At 40.3% G+C, this 19,863-nt stretch overlaps 1 protein-coding gene across 7 annotated transcripts in view; it reads right to left on the bottom strand.

Annotated features, from left to right (window-relative positions):
- Window positions 1–8,119: 8,119 nt before the first annotated feature.
- UBE3A (ubiquitin protein ligase E3A) overlaps window positions 8,120–19,863 on the bottom strand; it is a 53,761-nt gene continuing 42,017 nt past the window's right edge. For all 7 annotated transcript variants that reach the window (XM_069769998.1, XM_069769992.1, XM_069769995.1 and 4 more), the window contains 7 exons: window positions 15,979–16,123; window positions 13,916–14,121; window positions 11,444–11,608; window positions 10,903–11,058; window positions 10,737–10,810; window positions 9,680–9,823; window positions 8,120–9,434 (listed from right to left, as the gene is read on the bottom strand). In XM_069769998.1, coding sequence (XP_069626099.1) covers window positions 9,314–9,434; window positions 9,680–9,823; window positions 10,737–10,810; window positions 10,903–11,058; window positions 11,444–11,608; window positions 13,916–14,121; window positions 15,979–16,123 — 1,011 coding nt within the window. In that variant the 3' untranslated portion in view covers window positions 8,120–9,313. The remainder of the gene's footprint in view (window positions 9,435–9,679; window positions 9,824–10,736; window positions 10,811–10,902; window positions 11,059–11,443; window positions 11,609–13,915; window positions 14,122–15,978; window positions 16,124–19,863) is intronic.

Genomic DNA, 19,863 nt, shown 5'->3' with positions numbered 1-19,863 from the left:
GGAATCCCCCTCTCCCCCCCAGCCCCATCCACAGTCCAGAGCCCGAGGAGGATGCTGCCTGGGGATTCTTTACAGGTGGGATGGGGAAGCCCTGTTCCCTTCCACTCCGCCGTGGGCGGATGGGGAGGGAAACACATGCAAGCCCTGAGGAACAAACTCTGGGGCTAAAAATGGTCAAGCCTTTTATTTCTGAAATTCTGATTTTGCAACTGTTTCCAGCTCACAAATCAAAGGCTGAGGCTTGCAGCTGCCAACTAGCCTTGCGGCTTCACTGAGGAAAATAAAATTCTGCTATTCTGTGTTTGCAATTCTCCTTGCTCTGAACCCTAAGAGCAGAGTGAGGGAGGAAGGGAAGACTCACATTATTTAAGCAAAATTGATTTCTGCAACCTCAAGAGCAGGACAGCAGGGTGTCCTCAGCTTCAAGGATGAGCACAAACATCAGCTTTACTCCAGAAGCAGCAGCAGTTCTCACAAAGAGATTTTCTTCATCAGCTCTACCATTTCTGCTTGGCTTCTGCAAGGAGAGCACAGGTTGCAGTACCAATGGCTGCAACTCCCATGCCAAAGGGTGTCCTCCCAAAAGGCTGAGGAGGACACTGTTCAGCTCTAACAGAGACCTGTCGTATTTGGATAGTCACCAGCAGATTATTAAAATCAGAAGTGCAGAAACAGGAAAGGAATTTACTAATGGCTGCTATTCCATTTTAATTTCCTTAACGTTTGTAGTGGCTGCTATCAACCTTGCTGTAACAGGGCAACTGAAGAACAGTAACATGGAAAATTGGGAAAGCACAACTGTATTCTGGACCGATGGACAGCTTGATGAATAGCTTTTAATTTCTCAGCTTTTTGTCTGCTTTGACACGTCATTTCTTTAGTTTCCTGACAAAAAAAAAAACAAACCCAAAACATTGTTCAACAATAACAAAACAGTTATTTCTCCCCCATTGCCCTGGAAGGGGAGCGACCCCACAGCAGTCCCTACACCAAGCGGGTGGCACAGCAAGAACCCATGGGCACTACCTGCCTTTCCAGACAAGGAGATAGAGAAGCACAAAAGGATTTTGGGTTTTTTTTGGCACAGCTTGCCTCCAGGGCTGATGAATCAAACAGACTGTGCTGCAAAGATCTACTCTTTTTAGGAGAACCAACTGCCAGTTCCCCACTGAAGTACAAATATTTTACTTGCAGAATGGTGCAGATAATTCATCCAACAAGCTTCAGTGGGATTCCCGCCATTTTCAAATTATTTGCAGATTTAGGCTCTTTAAAGCAAGTCCTTGGGGCTGCTTGTTCACAGGTACTCGTCCAAAGCTTGGCACAAGGAAGCCCCTCTTACAGCAGTGACTTTGGACACTTTATGGTGAAAGAAATTATCCAGAGGTGGGTTTTTTAATGGATTCTGACTACTGAAAACCCAATGCCTCATCTCCTTTCAATAACACAGCTGCCTCCAACTATGCTTGCACAAAGGTTAGAAAAACGCTTATGTCTAGCAACAAAAAGCTGCAGAGCTTTTCCTAGGGAAGTGCCTCATGTCTTTCCAAACACATCAGTTGCCACCACAGCTCATTTACCCTCTCAGCCATGGCCAGGCTTCTCCGTGCGTGGTTCAGACCAGAGCTCTGACAGAAAGGATGAGACTCCCACCTACCAGGTAGATTGACAGAGGACCTGCCCCAAGCAAAACACTTTCAGTTCAGGGTTTCAAGGCTGACTGCTTTGAAAAGGTTTCACCTGCCGTAACCTAAATGCACCAGCCGCAAGCACTGGTAGCCAAAGGAGGATGACTGCTATGAGGAAGGAGAGGAACAAGGAAAGAGCCACGCAGCACCTCAGGACACCCGGTGGCAGTTCAAAATGCAACCAAGAGGAGGGGTGAAAGACCTGTCCTGGGGAAGGAAGAAGCAGCTCAGCTTGCTGCCACTGGGGGAGAGACACTGTTACAGAAGAGACGCAGTGACCTGGAGCCCTGGAGAAAGCAGACAGGGAAGCCCCTTTCTATCGACCAGGCAGTTTTCTACAACTGATTTACACTGAAACTTTGGTGGCCAGAAGAGGCTCAAGCAAGACTGATGGCATGTATCCAGCAGAGCATGTTCCCCCTCCCCAGCCATCACCGGTACCAAGGGCAGGATAAGCGATGTGTAGCACAGCAGAGCTACCTACTCTGTATGGGTTTCAGTCCTACAGGGCTTCACTCTCACTTGTGGGGGGGGGGGCGGAAATTGCAGAGGAAACTCGGAAGGCAATGAGACCAACTGATGCTGGCATCAGCCACTGGGAGACTCCAGAGGCTGCAATCAGCCTTGGGATGGGAGATTCCCAGAGGAAAGGTGAAAAACAGCAGAATACGGCTGCTGGATGCTCCTGCCTTGCAGATGCTGGGAAGAAACTGCCAAACTAGCCCATTTTTACCACCCACAGCCCTGCAGCAGTGAGGCTTAAAGGTAGCAGGCAGACCACCATTGCTTCTGCACCTCCAAGTTCCCCCCATTGCAACCGCTGGTCTGGACCAGGACAGGGCAGCTGAGAGCACTGGCTCCACGCCACCCACTGTCCCTTTGGGAGAAGCCAAGAGCACAAAAGCCAAGAGAGAAAAGGGGCTAAAACCATCCTCTGAAGGTGGCAACAGCAGCAGAGTCCTAGATCCAGTAAACCTTTCCTAGGCAGGAAGGCTCTCTTTCCCAAAAGCAAAGCCAGCAAGGAAAATGGATTGGATGATAAAGTCAAACTGCTTATCCAAAAAGCCACAGGTCTGGAGCAGGGTTGCCTGTGAAAGGCCTGAGGTCTGCTGTCCAGAACAAATCCTGGTGCAAGAGCAATGCTCTCACCTGGGCTGGCTGCTGGCTATTACAGCTAGGGAGGAAAGCAGAGCCCAGCAAGGACAGAGCCCAATAACTGCAGCCCTACTCCAAAGCAGCCAGACAGGAATTTTGTTAGAAAGGATATCCACTTGGGGATTTTAGTTTGGGAATACAAGATCCTTCCCAGAGAGATTCAAGGTGAAAAAAACCTGGCCCAAGAGCAACCCTTATCAGATGCTCATAAAGGAGTCCGTGTTGTGTTCTGAAAAGAAAGTATCCATGTTGGTGAGGACAAAACGTCACCTGCTTTATTTTAGGTGACTTGCTACAAAGTTCATAGGATTCTTCATGTGCAGATGACAATTAAAAAAGTTAATTTAAAAAATCAGTGTACATAGCGCAAGGGAGATAAAAACATGCTTTCATCTAGGAAACATTCTACTGCTGTTCCCCATTTTTATTAACATCAATTATATCAGGAAATAATAAAAACCTTTAATTGTATCATATTAGCTCACTTGATCTTTACCCCTCGCTGCTCAAACATTGAGTGCTTGCAATGGGAAATAACTAAATCAAATGTAGCAGCACATAATGTATGGCAGCTGAAAACTTAGAACAGAAACGTTCAACTAGTTGGCATTTTACAGTTACTTGTGAGCATCGTTGCTTGCACAGCTGTGCTATACAGATCTAGAAGCAAAAGGATGCAGTAGGATCTCTGTATGTGAACCCACTGGCACAGCAGAAACCTATCCCAGAGCTTTTGGCGACGTTAAGAAGAAAGGCTTCATGTCAGCTTTGCATGTGACAACAGTTCCACCACAAATCTTCAAGCCGCTGCAGTTTTATCTTCACTTGACATTGCTCAGTATCAGTTGTCAACCAAGCCTGTATGCACAGCAGCATCCCTGCACATGTAGCTGTTTATAGTTTAGCTGTGCTGCATTGTCCATCCAAAGGCAGAAATCCGACTCCAGTGATCACTGGCTGACTTTCAGAGTCAGCTCTAGTTTTAAGTCTCAAAAACTATGCACAAACCTACCCAGGAAGGTACCATAGCAGTTCCTAGTGCCATTTTATTACCCTAAAATAGAATAACAATTCCCGCTCTCTACTCATATCTCTGACATCCTTGTCTCTTAGAAATTTCCCCACATAGAAACACTGAAGCAGGATATATATTGAGCAACAGACATCCATAAACACAAGCATACTAGGTAGACCAATTATTTATCAGCACCACTCTCTGGATGTAGCCTACAAATACTGCAGAACAGAACAAAACCACATTTGCATATCGCAAAGCAGCACATCTGCAATTAAAACCACCTTCCCACCATCCCTTGTCTTCTCAAGATCCTTTACAACCCTCCTTTCAGTTAAAAAAATAAACCCCAAACATACCTCCACTTCCTTCATCCTCCCTAGTCTCTTTCTCAGTCAAAATCCATTTTTCATCTGCTTCTCTTCCAACCTACTTGCTTTTTTCTGCCAACCCATCCCCTCCTCTCTCATCTCAGCCTTTCACTTGCTCCCCGCACCAGCCAACACAGGTGACTTCTCCAGCCAAGCCCAGCTCCTGCCCAGGACCCAGCCCATAAGCCATTGCAAAAGAAGGACTGATGTTTCACACAGTAGGTTTCAAAGAAATGGGAATTTGCATCCAAGTGAAAGAAATACTACATTTAGTGGGGGCGGGGAGGGGATTGATTGTGGCTTTCAAAGATCACAAGCCTTTTCTACTTGCAATCTTATACCTGTGAAATTCCCTCCTTCCATTCAAGAACATGGCTCCCAAACCAATACCCACCATACCCCACTGTCAGCTCTTCAGAGAGCAAAGCTCAGAGGAGGCACAATCCACAGACACATCAAGGAAAAAGTTGCTTTTTCTGCTCCCCATGGATTCTGTCACAGTAGCTTCCAACAGGCTGGGCGGTGCTGGTCTGCAGTTGCAGTGAAGGAGTTGCCCTGTTTCAGGCTTGGCCACAATGCCCCTTACCAGAAACTCAACCAAAGATGCTCTGGAAACTTCTAGGACAACGGGAGGAGGGAGATTCTCACGTTCAGTGACAAGGTGGTACATCAGGACGCAAAGTCAGTGGCAGGAAACACCTCCAACTGCAGGCCAGCCCCTCGCTTGGTGATTTAATGACAGCAAAGCTATGAAGACAGAACCTTCCAGCTCCACAGCATACAGCCGAAGTCACCTAGCAAGTAACTTTGAAAATTATTGCTTAGAGAAATCCAGCAGCGAGACACTCTTTTCGATTTCGTTAATGAAAAATCATAAAAATCAACAGCTGAAGACATCTTTAGAAGGAGCACTGGAGAAAATACATGCCATTATTTCATGGTTTTTCAGATGAATTCAACTGGATATGAAGTGACCTATCTAAAGGCAAATGCCAGTATCAGCTCCATTTCCAAAGCAGTGTCCCTTCTACAATAGGGTATAAAACTGAATTTCTTAATAAAATTCATTTCAAGTCCCTGATGGTCTTATGAATTTGGTGACAACAACTTCAATCACTTCATTAATTCTGAAAGTTTAATTAAAGTTGTGCACAAGTACAAACAGGAACTGTAGGTAACTGATCACAAGTTGTGATTCTGAGACTAACCAGAATAAAGTAAGCCCTTGTCAAGAAAGGCTTGATCTTGCATAGCTAAACTTGGAAGAAGTTCCTGCTCCATCTTGCATGCTGAAACACTGGAGTTTTTCTGCATAATAAATAAGGCACAGCTCAAACATTCAGCCTGACTGGAGTATCTTCATCCTGAAAAAAATTCTTGAAACAACCAGGAAAGTTTTAAACCCCTAGTGAGATTAAAAATTTACCTGGAGGTAATTGGCTAAAGCAGTGCCAGTGAAGCACCTTAAAGCTGATGCTGTGGGGGTTGTCCTCCGGCTGAACATCAGCAGCATGGAAACCTGTGTCCCATCCCCTGCTCCACAGAGCAGAAACCTGGGCAAGCATCTGGGCAGCCCACACTGCGGGCTGCCTGGAGGCTCAGCCCATCAGGTACATCACACACCTGCGTGGTATGACATGCAGTATGAAGCTCCTGCTTCAGCAGTGAAGACCACTGTTGGATGAGAGGTATGGGTTGACTACTGTAACAGAGCTGCTTGGAGCCCCAGGCTCATCATCAGCCCATTCCAATGTCAGCTTTCCTCAAAGCACAGGGCTGGAGAGGGTCTCCTTGGCTGCCACAGTCCCGTCTCAGGCAAATGCCTGCCAAACAGAAGATAAGCCCAGTCAGAAGTTCACAAAACACTGTTCCTTAGTTAACTGAACTGTGCTCACTCCTGACGACTGTTCCTGAAATCTTTTTAGCAAGAAACAAAAGCTTTCATCTTTTAAAAGGTGATGCTCTCTTCATGCGGAGTCATGTGCTAACATGCCTTTAGAGCTACAAAAAACTATTCCTTCACTCCTAATGAAATCTGAAAAAATGCCATATTTGTTCAGTACTTAGATGATTCTTTTCAGTGTATCTTGCATTACTGTAATTTTTGAGGCATATAACACTACCAAATACAGATAAAAGCCTGATGACCCCTTCGCACCAAGGTTGGAAACATCTTGGCAGACTGTTAGGGAGCATAAGGAAATGCTCAGAGAGGCATTTATCACTTGTCAAATGAGACAATGCTGAGATGCCCAAAATATTTTCTTGTTAACATATTAAGGACACCCTGAGGAGAGAACACCAGCGCACTGGCATCAGACTGCTACCTTGGAAGAGAAGTCTTCCATCTCACTTGAGAGAGGTATTTCAGTGACACATAAGTACACTTAAGTTTGCAAGGTCAGCTTTGCAGACCTGAAATTTGCTGAATGCTGCTGAAAGACTAAGTGAGGGTGAAAGACATTCTGGGTGTGCCTGGAGCCCAGAAAAGAACCCCCCCCCCCCCCCCAAAAGAACTTAAAATGGCATTTTCCCCACTCTGACAAACCTTTCAAGCAACAGAAGACTGTCTAGAACTTCTGTAGGGCTGGAGAGCAGCCTGCAGCTACAAGATTTCAAGATTTATTTGTTTTAAAACTTATCAACTGCTGCTGCTGGACAATTAGCACATTTGTAACACTGCTAAGGACATAAGGTTTCAATACAGTGGCATTTTGGGGCAGGCAGTATATATTTACAGGGGAAATATACATCAAACATGAAGTACTTTTATCTTACCTAAAATGATTCCTTGAAAAACAACTTATGCTTTTAAAGGCCAATACAATTATGTATTATTTTAATCTTAATGCTAAAGGAAGACAGAAAAAAGCATATTTACAATGTTAACACTGCAGTTAAGAGAACTTTGTATTGCTATCCAATTACGTTGTCTGCCCAGCTTTTGGACCTATATAAAAAACCGCAACATTAATGTTACACACTTGTCAGGTGGGCATAACCACCATCCATAGCTACATCAGAATAAACCAAGTTATAGGGATATAGCTTAACAGTATAAGACTATTGACGTAGTACGTACCACACAGCAGTACCATGATGTGGTTCATACTTGTAACAAAACACCTCAAGGCACTCAGCATATCTTCTTCTCACCACCTATAGTAAAAGATGCTCCAAATCTGAAGGAATCGGCAAGCACTGTTGTCAACCGCCCTGCTGAGAGGTAGGGTATCTTGTGTTTTCCTCTTCAAGGACACGAAATGAGGTGAACATTCAATAAGGCACGCCCTGAGTGCCACCTTGAGATCAAAGACCAGAAGACAGCCAGCACCTCTCCCTCCCCAGCAAGTTTCAGTCCCCGTGTCCAGGCAGTCTTGCATTGGCTTGGATTTGAGAGGGGAACATCGCTGGACCCCACATCACTACAGTTCACATCTGGAGAGTTTACATACCTGTAACCCTCAAATTATGCTGTACTGCAATGTTTTCTAATCAAACAATTTGATACCCAATTTATCAAAGTAAAGGAAGTCATTTGTTTTCTTTTTCACTGAACCGTGGTGAAAAAAGGTTACTGTTTTATTCAGCATCATAGTTACATAACAGTTGTCTGTTTCTATTACTAGAAAGAATTTATTAAAATAGTCCTGAAAGATACTTTTTCTTTCTCCAATGATTTCAAAACTATGCCTTTTAATGCCAATTCCACACAGTCACGGGTTTGATTGGTAGTAGTCACTTATAGCAATTGTCAAGGCACAAGCTCAGCTCTGCACATCCGCTGCAGCTTGTATTATAAAAGAGATATGCCAGTTACGTCTTCACTTAAAAATGCATAATCCCTTTATCATATATTGCAACAGGAGAAATTAACGTTAAACACAGACTATGAAAGGTAAAGGATTTATTTCTGATATGATTTGTAGAGTTAAATTAAAAACCTACGGAATACTTTATGTAGTAGATGAACATAACCTTAGTACTTACTTTCTAACAGTTTATTTAATGGTTGGAAGTGTACAACATGAAGTAGGCCTTACGTTTAATATTGTTCAATTTTGCTTATTGTTAGATGAGATTAAAATACAGTAGCCATCCCTTTAGATTATGTTGCAACACTGATCATGTGCCTTGATAAGTAGGAACAACGATTCATTAAATAAACAGTGATGACATAACATGTAGGGAAGACTTTGGATTGTCTATTTAAAATGTCAACATAATAGGCAATTAAGAATAAAACTTCATTTTAAGTGCACTTCCACATGCTTTGTTTATAATATAGCAAAAACTTCCTTTTTTCCAAACACTTCACTCCCTACTCTAAAGCTGTTCAGTTGAAAATGCACTTTCCCAAGTAAACTTTTTTAAAAAAAGTAACTAAAATTTCTACCCTTTCATATGCTAAGAAATGTTTCCTAATTAAAAACACAGTTTATTACAAGACATGTGAAGACAACATATAGTGAAATGAATTTTAATTGTTGTGCTGTGACTAAAGTAAAGTTCTCAAGGCTGCAATTTAACATTCCAAGTTCTCCCTTCCATCTTTATTGATTCTTAAGGTTTTGCACAGAAACTCTTTGGGGGCTAGAACAGCAGTAATTGCATCACACTGGTTTCCAAGACTTCAAGTTTCAAAAGCAAACTCTTCAAAAAGTACAGTTCTTGATTTGATTAGATACAGGGACAAAAATATAGCACATACTTGAAGGTTACATGGTCTACAAATGATGGCAATATTTTCCTTGGGAGAGTACAGTTTGTTTTCTTGTAAATACTCAAAAAGGCTCAACTTCAAGCAGTAATAAACACAAGCAAAAGTGATTTAACCCTTAAAATAAATATTCAGGAAAACCTCTCTGTACATACAAGTGAAAGAATATGTAACACTTTCACGCTAAAAGAAAAAAAATAAAGATTTTGTTCATATAAGCAGCTGAAATCTGCTGTTCCAGCCCAATGTCCCCAGTAAAGAAGGGAGGCACAAACACAGGTGACTACTGTAGCTCACTATCTTATGGCCTTTTTGGACAGGGACATCATCACCATCATTTTTTTAATCCCTTTTGTTATATTTATTACAGCATGCCAAATCCTTTGGCATATGTGATGGCCTTCAATAATCTTTCTTTAAGCTTTTCTTTGCTTGAGTACTCCGGAAGCAAAAGTACATTAAAGCATGTGTGAGATGTAGGTAACCTGTGGGGTGGGGAAAAAAAAAAAAAAAAAAAAAAAAAAGAATTCAGATCTGGGAACATGCAGTACACGCAAAGAAATAAGTCGTTACTTCACAAATCTAAAATAATGAATTTAAAGAGAATCTACTTTGCTTAAAGATTCAACTTTCAGATTTAACTAAGCTAACAAATTAAAAGCACAGAATTTGCTTCCATTTATAAACAAACAAGCAAAATGTAGATTTTTTTAATTTTTTTTTTATTTACCTCTCTGTATCTGGGCCATTTTTGGCTATGATCATCTTTAACTTTCCAAGTCCTCCCACAGGGGCTCTGTCTGTGCCTGTTGTAAACTGTAAGAATAGTCTTTTCTGTTCATCTGTAAATGAATGGACTATTTCCCAGAATTCCCTATCAAGGACAAAATCAAAAAGTAAGTAAACTGAAAACGTTGGTATAAGTGAGACTTTCAAAAGTAACTGAACTTTGAAGGTTTAGTAATCCAATCAATCTCAATGTCAAGTTTACAAGTTGCATTCATAAACCAAAACTAACAGTAATGTATTTACCAATCGATGAGATACAAAAGTAGAAATCAGAAATGTTACCAAAACACTGCAGTTTAACTGTTTTTAAATGTTAACTTTGGCTAACAGGTGATCTTCAAATATTCTTCCTTTATTTTATTATTCCTGTTTCCTAAGGAATTATACTGGTTCCACTACACTGTCCATTTCTACCACCTTCTTAACACACCACAGTAAACAAATGCAGCTGCTGTCAAAGGTTTTCTACCCTAGCAGGAACTAGTTAAGTAGTTAGCAAAGTTCAGATGACCAAAGATGCACGCTTCTCTGACCCTTGCCTTCAGAGTTCTCTAGTCAAAGGGGACAAGAAGGTAAAAACATTAAAAACATTGAATTTACTTGATTTCTAATTGGAGAAGAAAGTTCTACACATGCAACCTATTAAAAAAATCAGTGTGTTTTTTTTTTTTTTTTTAAACAACAGCAGAGCAGTGGTGATTTATTGAAACAGCCTTGTTTATGATAGGGATTATTTAACTATATGGTATAAGAGAAGGACAAAAAAACGTAGGGAAGAAAATCCCTTTTAACCTTTACCAAAGTTCACTGGAAGCTAAAGACAATGCTTATACTATCTGCTCTTTTCTAATGACAGTACTTGAGTCAACTGAAATGATACGTAAGACACTTGCATCTCCAAGCACTAAAATAATACTACATCTTACAATATTAAATTCATTATGAAGGAAGAGGCATGTAAAGTGTTTTTAATCTTTCAGAAATTAGAAAAAAATTACCTAATAATAAGAGAGTCTCTTGTATAGCCACCATCATATTCTGTAGTTTCTTCTAGTGCTTGAAAATCTAAATTCTGTAAAGAAGACGACATTTTTAAAAGTGACCACTAATTATATACTTAGGATCAAAAAGCTCCACTTTCTGGTGTACATTCAGGGCTCTTACCCTACTTCCACAAATAAGTAATTCAATTTCCTCTGGTCTAAATAAATATTTCAAAGGAGATTCATTGGTCACCATGTGGAATCCTCTCCGAAAGGCCTTGAACTGCTTTTCTACTGATTTATTGAGTATATAGTCAGCATACAGATTGACAAATTCCTGTAAGGAAACAATCCCAAAAAAACCCTTAGTACTTCAACACATGCCACTTGAAGTATGTCCCAAAAATACAAGACCCTGAAATATATTTAATTCTATAATTTTACGTAGATTATCTGGGCTCAGCTTCTACTCAGCAATAATGAAGAGTAAGTCTCAAATATTTCTCAAGCAGGTCAAACACCACACACAGAAGCTACGTGTGCATGTATCGATGCTTTTGTTAAGAAAGAAACCTTTTCTGCTTACAACTACACTGTGCTATAGCAATTTTAAAAGGCTTTTAAACTTAAATTGTGAGACCAAACCTTTATAGAGTGATACGTAATTCTGCATAGAGTATCTAAAAATTACAATTACATTAAAAAAAATTACTTGAGCGTACCTTTCTATTTTCATTTGTAATAGGAATTTTATCACCATTTTCCTTTAAATCATGCATCATTGGATTGCCAAAGAGATCCGTATGAGATATTTGAAATGTTATCATCATATCATCTTCCACACTTCCTTCATACTCTAGTAAGTCTCTCAAACTCTGGTAAAGAACCTAACAGAATAAGAAATACATGTCTGTCATAAATAAGTTTCAACAGATTTCACTGAGTCATGAAATCATCTGCCTCAAAAAAGGTTGTTACATTCTATGACACAAGTCACCTAAGATCTCCCATAACACTCCAAACAAAGGTATATTGAGCTCAGTGTTTGTAAAAAACAACCAATAGCAGATATTAAGGAAAGATAAAAAAGAAACATGGCAATGAATGATAACTCCCTTAGAAGGGCCTATCAATGCCCAGGAATCTTCCTAAATGCAATGGTCAGACCTGTAGCTTAAGAGCCACTGATTACATCTGTTGGTGGTGAGGGCCGGTGAACACCCTATCCTCCATGCTCTATAGCATTAGAAAAAGCATCGGGAGGCTTGACTACTGCAGATTTCATTTTTGTTTTGAGAAGCTCTGAAGTAAGTGTTTAAGTGATATTAGAGTACAAAGAGTTTAAAAAGGATTACTTTAAAAGAAGTCAGTGTAGGTGTCAGAGGAGAAACATAAGAGTAGGGGAGCAAAAATAAGAAGTGCCCTGACTGCCTTGTTCCACAGAAATAAATTCACTTTTTCTGTCATAAAAAGTTTTGAGTATGTAATAAAAAAATTACAGGAAACTGGGAGCACTGTGTATTTCTCAACATCACTTTACAGAGAAACTGGTCAAAGCTGGCATGCTGTTGTATGTAACCATCCAAAGCAGACCGGATAACCTATTTTTTGATTACTTATGCCTCATTTTCTGATTAAACAAAAATAAAAGGCAAGTTCTTTTTAAACAGTATCATTTTACTCATCTTTTTTGAATAGCTGAAGATTTTGCATAACTGCTTATGAAAAGGGAAATGTCCCACCATTTGAAACCATGGAATCACAGAATGGTTTGGGTTGGAAGGGACCTTTAAAGATTGCCAAGTTCCGACTCCCCCTGCCATGGGCAGGGACACCTTCTACTAAACCAGGTTGCCCAAAGCCCCGTCCAACCTGGCCTTGAACACTTCCAGGGATGGGGCATCCACAACTTCCCTGGGCAACTTGCTCCAGTGCCTCACCACCCTCACAATGAAGAATTTCTTCCTTACATCTAATCTAAATCTACCCTCTTTGAGTTTAAAGCCATTACCCCATGTCCTATCACTACCTGACCTTGTAAAAAAGTCCCTCTCTGGCTTCCTTGCAGTACCCTTTAGGTACTGGAAGGCCACTATAAGGTCTCCCTGGAACCTTCCCTTCTCCAGGCTGAACAACCCCAACTCTCTCAGCCTGTCTTCATAGGAAAGGTGTTCCAGCCCTCTGATCATTTTTGTGGCCCTCCTCTGGACTCACTCCAACAGGTCTGTGAACTTCTTATGTTGGGGGTCCCCAACATGCCAGACACAGTACTGCAGGTGGGGTCTCACGAGAGCGGAGCAGAGGGGGAGAATCACCTCCCAGTCACGCTTCTTTTGATGCAGCTCAGGATATGGTTGGCTTTCTGGGCTGTGAGTGCACGTTGCTGGGTCACATTGAGCTTCCTCGTCAACCAACATCCCCAAGTCCTTCTCCTCAGGGATGCTCTCAATCCACGCATCCCCCAGCCTGTATTTGTGCTTGGGATTGCCCTGACCCATGGACAGGACACCTTGCACTTGGCCTTGTTGAACTGGAAATGAAGCATACTAATAACTCATACTAGCTAGCATGATGGAAGGCTACTGATGATCTTTGAAGATGGAGCATGGCCAACACATCCTGCATACATACTTCTATGCTCTATCTACTAAAGCATGAGCACAGCTTAGTGTTTTTGTATAGCCATGAACTGGGGAGAGGTGGGGGAAGATGAACACTCATCACTGCTCCCAAACTGTAGGGATCTTCATGAACTGCCTCATCTATCTTTTGCTTTAGACAAAAACCAATGAGTATCACACCTTTGCATGCCTACTGTTACTTTCACATTTTTTGTAGAAATCTAATTCTACAAATAGATATAAACAGCCTAATTTTAGAAGTCTCTTTGGGAAGATACTATTAATAATAGTTTATGCTTAATGGTATTAAGCAATTTAGGCAGTATGTAAAAAATATACAACAAAGCTTTATTGGTACCCGACTCTATTTGTTGACTTGACAATTCTGCCTCCTCCAAACCAGATGTACTAAGAGGTTTTATTGCTTATGATTTTAACAAATACAGACTCTTCACACAAGTCGCTGGTTATGTCACTTCCACTTCTGACAGTAGTCTTGTGTTTAATTTAAATCTAGATTAAGTTATTGCATGGAAAATGCATTAATAAACTCAAAGAACATAATGAACTTACAGGATGAGAGTCTGCCAGATCTCGGAAAGTTCCTTTTTTGCCCATTAGCTTCCTGTAGACAACCATGGGAAAATGTACATCCAGTATACAGTTATTGTAAATAGCCAGACCCAGTACTATGCCAATCAGTGTAAACTGACCCTCAGTTTCAAAAGAGGATGGATTAAACCAAAACAGTTTTGTAGATTCATCATATGTGAACATCCCTGTAAAAAAATGATGAACAATTATGGTTACATTTCAATAAAAATTACATGTAAAACATACCATTATAAACCCATTTGCATTATAATGCCTCTAAAGGGTGTTTAACTTAACATTACACTGAATTTAATGGCAAAGAGAAGCTACTTACCTTAGGGTAACTGGAGCTGCTCAAAATACTGTTACTCACATTACCACTAAAAGTATGCAGGAGACCTGTGATACAACATCCTGCAATGCCACTGAAGCTGTACGTACACAACCTTTCATCCCCTTCCATTACTGAGGAAGCAGCAGCACATTGTCAACACAGATTGTATCTTTGATTAATACAACAGTGCAAGAAAAGAACACCATCAAAAAACATGTGGTGAAATAATCCTGAAGAACTCCAATTACTATGAAGTGATAGCCTTTCCTCAAAGGCTTTTCTCGGCCAGTTCCAGCAAAGGAACAGGACTAGATGCAGCCCTATTATTAAACTGGAAGCTATGACGATGGAGCTGGGATTAACTATCACATATGATCTTAGATGCTCAACAGATTTTTTTTTTTTTTTTAAAGGTACTCAATAAGGTCCACTGTTGCTGCACCTATCACATACATTCTAACTTGAGGGGAAAATGTAACATGGGACTGTTGTTTCACAGGAGGGGTTGCAATTTTAACAGCTTGTCATTCTTGAAAGGGAGAGGTTTTGCTTTGTTCCCCTATCCCTTTGTCTGATTCAGCTCACTATTTCAGGTGACCAATCTCCTGCCAAGTTCACAAGCTGAGTATCTTCAGAGAAGGTTTCAACAAACTGCTGAACTGGCACATGCCAGGAGCTGGAGAGAGCAGATAGGACTGTACAGACAAGAAAAGGGCAAAGAGTCCCTTACCCTTTTGGCTGTAGCAAGCCACTAGATTAGCTCTTGTTTATGAAACCAGAGTTTGTGTACAGGCTACAAACTATTTAAAGTGAGTCCCACAGTTAAAATCCATTGCTTAGCTGACTAGATACTGAAGCAAGATAAATGCAAACCCCATAGACTTAAGGGGAGGGAGAGACCACCCTGGATAAGTATAGTCCCAGTGACCTGTTGCTTGTACAGCTAAGTGTCATGATTTCCAGGCATGGAAACATCATTTTAAAACATTTTAATCTTTTCATAGTAGTAGACAAGCTGCATATTAAAAGCAGCATGTCCTTGCAGGTATAAAGGCAGAAGCACAAAAGACTGGTGCAGGGAGCAAGATGGAAATGTGACTGTTAAAACACAAATACAAAACTCTGGCTCCAATATATCAAATTACTCCTAGTTCTTAGCTAACTACAATCAAATTTGACATTACTGCCACACTTTGGATCTGCACCCCTTTTAGATTAAATCATTAAAAGAACTGAGACTATCAGATTTTTTAAGCTGGAGGGAGGAAATAACTCAAAAACTCACCATAGTCCTACTCTGGTTTTTTTGCAGAAGCTCTTCCTCTTTGGTTTGTTTACTAATTCTAGAAGCTAATCACAAAGCAAAGCGAGGAGAAAGGTGAGAGAACAAACAAAGGAACCCTGCAACCCTACACTACTGATTTATATCTAAACACGTAATGGTAGCTTTCGCTAACTATACACAGTTATTCCTTTTCATCACTTCTCCTTAGGAGGATGACTGATGATGACATAGTGAGCCTCAATGGGGCAAGTACTCTCATAATCACCAAGAAATCTGGAGAGCTTCAGAGAGAAGCAGCAGCAGATATAGAAAGGCACTGCATAAACATAGAATAGCCCAGATTGGAAGGGACCTTAAAAAATCATTTGGTCCAATCTTTCATGGGAAAAATCTGATAAATTAGTAAATTATTAGAACACATACCAATATCTGGATTGAAGATTTCTTCCACGACCAGTTGAAAAAATTCTTTGGAAACACCTCCTTCATCTACCCCTTGCTCTCCTTCAAATTCAACATATAATTGCTTCTTCAAGTCTGCAGGATTTTCCATGGCAATCATCTCTAGCTATTGAGTGAATAGATAGAAGTATTTCATTAGTAAATCCGTTTACTAGAAGAGTCAACTGAGTATCAAATAATGAAATCAAAACTACCCTCCAAACCTAAGAGATCAAGTATAAATCACAACAGTAAAATATCAGAAACCAATAGTAGTGCTAAATCACTCTAAGCATGTATTAGAATTTGGGGATTAACACAGCAAGAAACTTACCACAGATCTGCTCTGTTAGCCAACTAAGTCTGTTAGCGTTCTCCATTTCTATTCTTTTAAGCACTTACTTTAAATAAGTTAGTATTGTGTTGCACAAAATTCACAGAAAACAGTATGAAAACAAGATGTATTACTGGGATAATTAAATTCATCTGACAATGAAAAGAGACTGCAATCTGATCTACATGTTTGACAATGAATGGTTTTGTGAACGGATTACACAGATATGTTTTCAGAACTTTCATGTGATAATTTACAGTGGAAGACAGAAGACAAGCCTTTGACTAGCAGCTGCATCTCGCAAACAAAGAGCTGGGGGAAAAAAAAAAAACCAGAAATAAAAAGACACTAATATTACAGTCAAATCAATCCCCTTTCCTCCTGATCCTAATGAAGAAGTCTCAGAAATCTCTTGCTCTTATTTTTTCAGTGCCTTTAAACAGATTTACTGCATTGCTTCCATGAAAGTGAAAATTCAGTTAAGGTCAAACAGAAGTTCTGACATTTCATAGGAAAGGGCTGCATGTCTATATAAAGGCCGTTACAGGTCTTTCACTTTCTTCCAACAAATATGTATCCTTTCAGTAAATCAGAAGTTATGCAGGAATATTTTGCAGCTGGTAAGAAACATACTGCTTAAAAGCGTAAACATATTGGTTAAACCTGTGCAGCACGATTACATTAAACGTACCTACACGGCAAAGAAAACTCAACTGCAGTAAAGTAAGGCACAGATGGACCTGTACATTCCTCTACCAAACCATAGTACTGGTGACATTTGCCTCTAATCCAGGCTAGCGGACACTGTACCTACCAGCAGGTGTCCTTAACATGCCGAACCTTTTTATTTCGCTACCCTACCTTACCCCCACACACGCCAACACATTCTTTATGTCCCAGAATTTTACTACACAAGTGTAAAGGAAAACAGGAACAGAACAAAGGATAAAGGCAGCAATAATGACACCATCAACCCATAAAGTGACACCACCAGTAAGATACGTTTTCTCCCGGTAACTGCCGAGTTAGCCAGCCAGCCATGTTTCAAGCAGCACAGCAGGGCTAGTTGGGTGAGAGAGCTAAGGTGGTTAGCGTAACAGGTTTGAAGACTTTGAAGCTCCTCATGTGAAACCAGCATGTGAAGACTTGCACTAACTGGTACTGAAAAACAGTATCAGGAAGAGAGAGAGTGTAACTCCGTAGCTTATAAAGCTCAGTTAAAAAAATGGAGGCAAGCCACGTAGACCCCAATAATGACAGCGAGTCAGATTAGCTGACTGAGATACATATTAAAGTACAAGATTATCTGGAAAACTTAGTTATGTACTACCTAAAGCATTTGGTATTCTATTGCATATCATTTGCAATGAACTATTTTTGCCCCAAGGAGACCAAATAACATTTATTCTTTGAAATTCACTCTATTTTATCAACAATACTTCTGCAGCAAAAAAAATGTTGCAGTTCCCCCCCATTGGTATTCTCATCACATGCTTTCCATAATAGTGTAGTTTTGCATCTTGCTTTTCATGTATATCTTAAAATTATGCATCTTACAGAAGTGTAAAAAATTTTTGTTCCTGAATAGGAGGACAATGGCATCTAAGCCACGTTCCAAATACCACCGAGACTTTTTAAATACAGAGAAGTAGCATTTATTTTAAGACCGTAAATACAGGTTATACATTCAAGCTAGCCAGACAGAAGTTCTCCTATTTGAATCCCCTCCACTTGTAACTGGCACTAACAATGCTTTGTTTTTTCTCTCCAGTCATGACTTTGTTGGCTTTGTAGTATTTACCACCAGCAATTTACTATTTTGCAAGTTTTATGAATTTTGATGAGTTCTGAGAAAGCAAGTATTGCCTCTGCCTTTCTTTTGGGACTGCAACCCTTTGTCATTGTGTAAAGGCTCTCTTGTGCCACAGAAATACACTTACACTAAGGAGAGTGCTCATATTTATACATATAAAGCAATTTAAAAAATTATTTCAAAATTATTTTTTTGGCCGAGAACTATGCTGCAATGAGTGATGTAAACAAAGAGCAGTATTAAAAAAGGGGGAAGGAAACACTCTTAGTTGAGCAATGCTGGCTGAGCAGATTGGAACAGTGCTGTCGTAGTTTAACCCCAGGCAGCAACTAAGCACCATACAGCTGCTCGCTCACTCGTCCCCACTTCTAGTGGGATGGGGAAGAGAATCAGAAAAAAAAAGTAAAACTCGGGGGTTGTGATAAGAATAATTTAATAACTAAATTAAAATATAACAACAACAATAATAAAATATACTACTACTACTAACAATAATAATATTAATAATGATGAAAAGGAATATAACAAAAAGAGAAATAAACCCCCAGAAAAAGATAAGCCATGCACAATGCAATTGCTCGACGTTCACTGACCGATGCCTGAGAAGCAATTTGCCCCTCCGGCCAACTCCCCCCAAGTTTATCTACTGAGCATGATGTGGTATGGTATGGAATATTCCTTTGGCTACTTCAGGTTAGCTGTCCTGGCCATGCTCCCTCCCAGCCTCTTGTGCACCTGCTTGCTGGCAGAGCATGGGAAACTGAAATATCCTTAGTTTAGGATAAGCATTACTTAGCAACAACTAAAACATCAGTGTGTTATCAACGTTATTCTCACACTAAATCCAAACCACAGCACTGTACCGGCTACTAGGAAGAAAGTTAAACTCTATCGCAGCTGAAACCAGGACAGGTATGCTGCATGTCTGTGAGGCAATCATACAGAGGATTACCAAAAAGGCCGTATTTTGAGTCAAAGCCTAATGTTCCTTGAAGTAGATTCTGTAACCAGGACAATGTGGCTAAGCGGCTCAACTGAAGGTTGCGGATTTAGCTGCTCCTTTGAACATCCATGTCTCAACACTGATGCTTCACAAGAAAACTGGAACTCAGTGGAAAACACAGCATTAGTCACAATGGTAGAGGCACTGCATTTTAGCAGAACTGCAGCAGTGTTTCTATAGCAAGGAAGTCTGAACTTCAGTTTAAAGTTGTTTGTTTTTATAAATAATCAGACCTGCCATGTGAACACAGATGCTGCTGGATAAACCCAATCTATGTGTGTGTAAATTCCCGAAGTTTTAGAAGCTAATATGTTTTCTATCACAATGCTTTGACTGGCCAAGCAGATGAAGTTATCATTACATTTTTCAAGGACTTCCCAAATAGCATGTGTGTAGCATGTCTGAAGCAGCAGCATCAAAAACTAAGTATGAATTGAGAAGCTGAAAGCTGAGACACGACGTTATAAAGAATACCTGCATTTTGTTGGCTGAAACATGATATTGTGGTACAGCATAAGAGACTGTATGATTTACTTTGCTTACAGAACAACGTTGTGCTTTCCTGAAAGACAGGAATCTTCCATTGGATGACAGAAATATGACAACATTTAAAAGCTTAACATAACACCAGAGTTTGGCCAACTTCTTGAAATTGATAGTAACTGAACTAATCTCTATTCATTTAAAAATTATCAAAATCCCCCTCAAGTTCTAGCA

The sequence above is a fragment of the Haliaeetus albicilla genome, chromosome 25 (genome assembly GCF_947461875.1).
Source record: "Haliaeetus albicilla chromosome 25, bHalAlb1.1, whole genome shotgun sequence".
Classification (NCBI taxonomy): domain Eukaryota; kingdom Metazoa; phylum Chordata; class Aves; order Accipitriformes; family Accipitridae; genus Haliaeetus; species Haliaeetus albicilla.
This window is presented reverse-complemented; position numbering and strand designations above follow the sequence as displayed.